This window comes from Pinus tabuliformis, chromosome X (assembly GCF_031772625.1).
Source record: "Pinus tabuliformis cultivar Carrire ecotype Pingquan chromosome X, CPIR1, whole genome shotgun sequence".
NCBI lineage: Eukaryota > Viridiplantae > Streptophyta > Pinopsida > Pinales > Pinaceae > Pinus > Pinus tabuliformis.
In genome coordinates, this window is record NC_142308.1 from 1,257,264,498 (window position 1) to 1,257,269,717 (window position 5,220).

General features: G+C 33.3%; 1 protein-coding gene across 2 annotated transcripts; it reads left to right on the top strand.

Moving 5' to 3' along the window:
* Nucleotides 1-815: 815 nt before the first annotated feature.
* On the top strand, nucleotides 816-2,006 carry LOC149144559 (uncharacterized). Of its 2 annotated transcripts, XM_089448574.1 has the most exons (4): nucleotides 816-996; nucleotides 1,413-1,501; nucleotides 1,613-1,775; nucleotides 1,806-2,006. In XM_089448574.1, the coding sequence occupies exons 1-3, from the start codon at nucleotides 973-975 to the stop codon at nucleotides 1,761-1,763; spliced, it is 264 nt and encodes an 87-aa protein (XP_089304700.1). In that variant the 5' UTR covers nucleotides 816-972; the 3' UTR covers nucleotides 1,764-1,775; nucleotides 1,806-2,006. The 2 variants fall into 2 exon arrangements, with proteins under 2 accessions (XP_089304700.1, XP_089304698.1); XM_089448572.1 differs by having other exon boundaries at nucleotides 826-996; nucleotides 1,613-2,006.
* The last annotated feature ends 3,214 nt before the right edge of the window (nucleotides 2,007-5,220 follow it).

Sequence of the window (5,220 nt, forward strand, 5' to 3'; positions counted from 1 at the left end):
ATCCTTCTCTTAACTTCTCTTGGCCTTTTACATTATAATAGGTTGACCTCATTATTATTTAATATTATATAACAACTATTTTTATTAATATTTACAACCCCTTATAACTTTTTATTATTTAATTTTATATATAATATCTTAACAACTATGAATGCTTTTAACTTATTTTTAATATCTTAATAATCTATATTTATAAATAAATTTAAAATATTAAATTATTTATAACGAATATTAAATAATTTATAACTCAATTTAGACTATTAAATAATTCCTATGTACCATTTTAAGAATTAAAAAAAATGAAATAAGGAATTTTTTAATTATTATTTTTAATTAGGGAACGAAAACTGTTTTGTTTTTTAAATAGGGAGTTTGTTTAATTATTATTTTTAATTAAAAAAGAAAACCCACTGTACTGAAACAAAAACAGTTACTTTTTGGAAAATATGGAAGTTGTGTTTTATTCATACGCTTAGCTTAGTGGAGATTCAGTTGACCGGATCAATGGAATATGCGATAAATAAAATATTCTAAAATACACTCTCAGAAGATAACACTGACTTGGTTTAACTTAAAATTAATAAAAATTCTTAATCTATTCAAACTCCAACTCCATATTCCATCAAATTCCAAGACACGATGAATTTTCCAGTTTCTCACCATTCCCTTTCCAAGCTTTTTTACCAAATCTGGTATTTAACACCCATGGTTACAGATGACTCCCTGCATAAAACGCCCATAGTTCAGCCGATCTTGAATAGTAAAAGCCCAGCCCATTGTTTCTTCGCCCATTGGTTATAACCGATTTGACGATCCGACCGACCTTGGATTTGGTCGTTCAGACATATATATTATTATTACACTATTCAATGTTCATTGTCCCTCTGCAAATTTTCTCAATCAGATATCACTGCGGCATTTACGTCCTTTAATTCCTCCGTCCAACGACATTGTTGACACCTGACCCAAAGGATGACGCGCTGGGTGAAACCAGAGGTAAATTCGTTTCAATTCTTCTCTTTTCTTTAAATGTTTCTCAGTTTCTAAGGTTTTGCAGAAAAGTAAATTTAAAGATCTCAAAGTCTTTAATTTTTCTCTTTTCTTTAAACGTTTCTCAGTCTTTTAGGTTTTGCAGAAAAAAATTAAAGGTTTCCTAGTCTTTTAGATTTTGCAGAACTTTTTCCAGGGTTTTCCGGTTTTTCGAAGTCTTTTAGATTTTGTAAAGCTTTTTCCAGAAATATCTTATTCTAAATTTGCAGGGCCTTTGTTTTTCCTGCAATTTTCCAAGATGACCCTGGATATTTAATTGCATGTACTAAGTTTTGCAATAATGATACCAAATGCTTGAAGGCTCATTTTTGCTTTTATATACAGCAAATTTGAGAATAGATCTACTCTGGCCTGTGATGCAGGTATATCCTCTTTTTGTCGCCACTGGTCTAGTTGTAGGTATGTGTACGTTTCAACTGTTACGAAACCTGGTCACTAATCCAGATGTGAGGTATGTAAATATTATTAATATCAAGGGATCTTGATTATCATTATTGTCCTTTAAAACCGAACAGTATTTAATCTTTATATAAGTAATTGTGCGTGTCTGTATTACTTGCAGGGTTGCCAAAGAAAACCGTACTGCAGGCGTTCTTGAAAACCATGACGAGGGGGAGAGGTATGCGGAGCACGGTCTCAGAAAATACGTACGCAACAGAGTTCCCCAGATTATGCCTTCAATCAATGACTTCTTCGCAAAGAAGGAAGAATAACATATTTTATTATCAATTTTTTATATTTTTTATTAAATAAAGTAGGAGGAATTCGGTTTAATTTCATTGGCTGGCCAATTTCAGCGTGGTATTTCATCATTAAGACATGCCCTTTTGTTCATAACCATGGTTTGACCCTGTTATGTGACAGGTTTTTGTAAAGTTCGGGGTACAATACTTTGATAACAGCATGTTTAAGAATGTTTGTCTTTATTAAATACCAAAAAAGTGTATTTTTTGAGACACCAGGGATAACATTTTCTAATATTTTTTTCGTCTTATTTATTTTTCCTGGGTTACTATTTTTGTCAGGCTGTATGATTTTTTATAAAATTGGAAGTACTTTAATTGGGAAAATGTTTGTTTTGGATGAGAATGATTTGAAATAATACAGAGATCACATGCTCAAACGAATTAGTTCCTTTAGAGTGGTATAAAATCCTCAATGCTTTAGTATTGGATGAAGGTAGTTTCTTTATGATTTTTGTATAACTGAAAAGGAGATCCAAAGTTCTTAGTTTACGTATGAATTGTATGGTATGATATGGAAAGCAAAATGGAGAAATCATTGTATGATATGGAAAGCAAAATGGAGAAATCCTCAATTCTTTAGGATTCTAATCATTTATGGTAAAGCCAAATAGCAAGGCATTTATGTTTATATTTCAGTTACCAAAAAAATAGAGATTGTTTATGGGATTTAAAAAAAAAAAAAAAAAATTCCTATCTGAAAACAGGGAAGACCTATGTTTTAGTGTACACATCTTTAAATGCTCCATTGATATATTTGTCTATTATTTAATTATTTATTTTCTAACTGGGTTCGGTTTGCTTTAAAATATACGATTTGCTTTGTATGTCAGATACAACACGGTTAATACGTGGAGTTTTATTTTTATTTTTATTGGTTTTTATTTTTTATTATAATTTTATTTTTTTCCTTTTTATTGGTTCAATCTTTTTCTTTTTAACTTTATTTATAATATTATTAGTCCTTGCTTATGGCAAAGAAGGTACTATTGCGTTCGATAGATCATTGACCAAGTATTAAATTTATTAAATTTATTTGACCGATCACTGTATTTAACTTTTAACCAATGTTTTAATAAACATGTTTCAGCAAACAAAATTTAATCCAGTTATAATATGGACGTTTTATTGTAATGTATGATTTCCCTAGTACATAGGATAAAAGGTTTTGAATTTTAATCCGAAGCAGTTTAATGCTAGTATGGATTTAACATTAATTCAAAAACATTTAATGCAAACATACATACTTTCAATTTTCCTAGTCTCCTAATCAAAGGGTGTGTGCACTGTAACTTAGCACACTTAGCATGTGTGTGTTGTATCAAACTCTTAGCATGTCAGTCATCTGTTAGGTAAGCCATGTGTCAGGGTGCTAAATTAATGAGGAGCTTACCTGAGCTTGTCCAAAGAAAGAAATGGTGAGATAAACTCATGGTTCAATAATGATTCACTCTCCCATAAGGAACCTTACACCATCTAGCCTTCTGGTGAAGTGAGGAGGATGCCCACCTCTGTTTTATGAACGTCTACCCTATCTCATTGCCAAGTTTGCCCGGTTCTTTCTAGGCACAGCTCCAAAAACAGATGGACCAGAGAAAAGCAAATGGACCAAAGAAGGAGAACTCAACATCGTCGGGAGAGCTCAACATTGCCAGGAATGGATTCCACGACCAAAATGTATTGGGAAATGATGGTTTTGGTAAGGTTTATAGGCTATTCTCCTTGGCAGCAGCTTGGAAACATAGTCAAATGTATAATGAAGGATTCACAGAGGGAATGAAGGGCTTCGTGGTAGAGATTTGGGCAATGAAACACATGCAACACCAAGTCAATTATATAATGAAGGATTCACAAAGGGAATGAAGGGCTTCGTGGAAGAGATTTAGGCAATGAAACACATGCAACACCAAAACCTAGTTCAAAACTTGGTTCAACTCAAGTGGTGGTGCTTAAATGACTGAATAGGCGAAGGTATATACTGTAATTTGCAAACAACACCTTGATGCTTTTATTTATTTCAGATAACTGGACTATAACAAGTTTTTGATTTGTTGGATTTGCTTCAGACAATTGGATAACAAGACAAAGATAGTTTGAATAGCACCCAGAAGCTCGAGTAGCCAAAAAAGCACTTACCCATGTGTGCAACATAACCATGTTGTAGAAGACTGATGCTCTGTCACTTTCACTTTTCTGCTTCTGCAGTCACACCATGTTGTAGAAGAGTGATGCTTTGTCACTTTCACTTTTCTGCTTCTGCAGTCACTTTTCACTTTTCTCCTTCTGAGCCTTTAGACAGGTGCGCTACACAATGTAGCGCTTACACTCTTCCTTGTGCAACAATAATCTAAGTTGATAAACAACCTTACCGTTGTGTTATCGGTATACCTTGCATATATAATTACTCCCATTTATAATTACTACAACTTCCTTGCTTACACTCTTCCCTGTGCAACAATAAACTAAGTTGATAAACAACCTTACCGTCTGGCATATATAATTACTCTCCCATTTATAATTACTACAACTTCCTCGCAATGACAGCTACCTCGCTTATTCATCAATGGGGATATGTGCCTCTTCTTATGACATCCCTGAAAACTGATAAGTTTAATTCATTGTTCCTCTTGCTAAGTTACTCTTGAAAATTGATAAGTTTAATTTATTGTTCCTCTTGCCAAGTTACTTATTTAGAGGAGAACCCAAATTATCCCTCCAATTGCGAAGTTACTTATTTAGAGGGGGAACCCAAATTATCCCTCCAATTACGAATTTCAAATCACCATATGTGCCTCTCCTTATGACATCCCTGAAAATTAATAAGTTTAATTCATTGTTCCTCTTGCCAAGTTACTCCTAAAAATTGATAAGTTTAATTTATTGCCAAATTACTTATTTAGAGGAGAACCCAAATTGTCCCTCCAATTGCGAAGTTACTTATTTAGAGGGGGAACCCAAATTATCCCTCCAATTGTGAATTACAAAGGGAATTTCCAATCACCGTTATTAGCGTCCAGTCTGGAGAAACATCCTAAAAGGTATCTGGAATGTGTTAAGAAACAAAGAACACTAAGCTAGTTTCCTGTTACCAGTTCAGTTCGTTTTTTAGTCGAATGCATTTATTTCTTCTAGCATTGTCATGATCAAGGTGTATCAATTTGGTCCCACTAGTTGTGCTAGAAAACTGTTGGTCCTCAAAATATCGTGACCATCTGTTAATAGAATCAAAATAGAATCGATTTTTCCTTATCTTGAATTGGACACCACATCACCTTTCACTAGCAAATTAACCAACATATTTACATATTGCTTCTTTCCCATGCTACAATACTACTTACTCTACTTTCATTGCAATAAATGGGCTTGCATAGAGATTAGAGACACTTATAGTTGTGAGGAACATAGAACTGGCCATCTATAGAGGAGA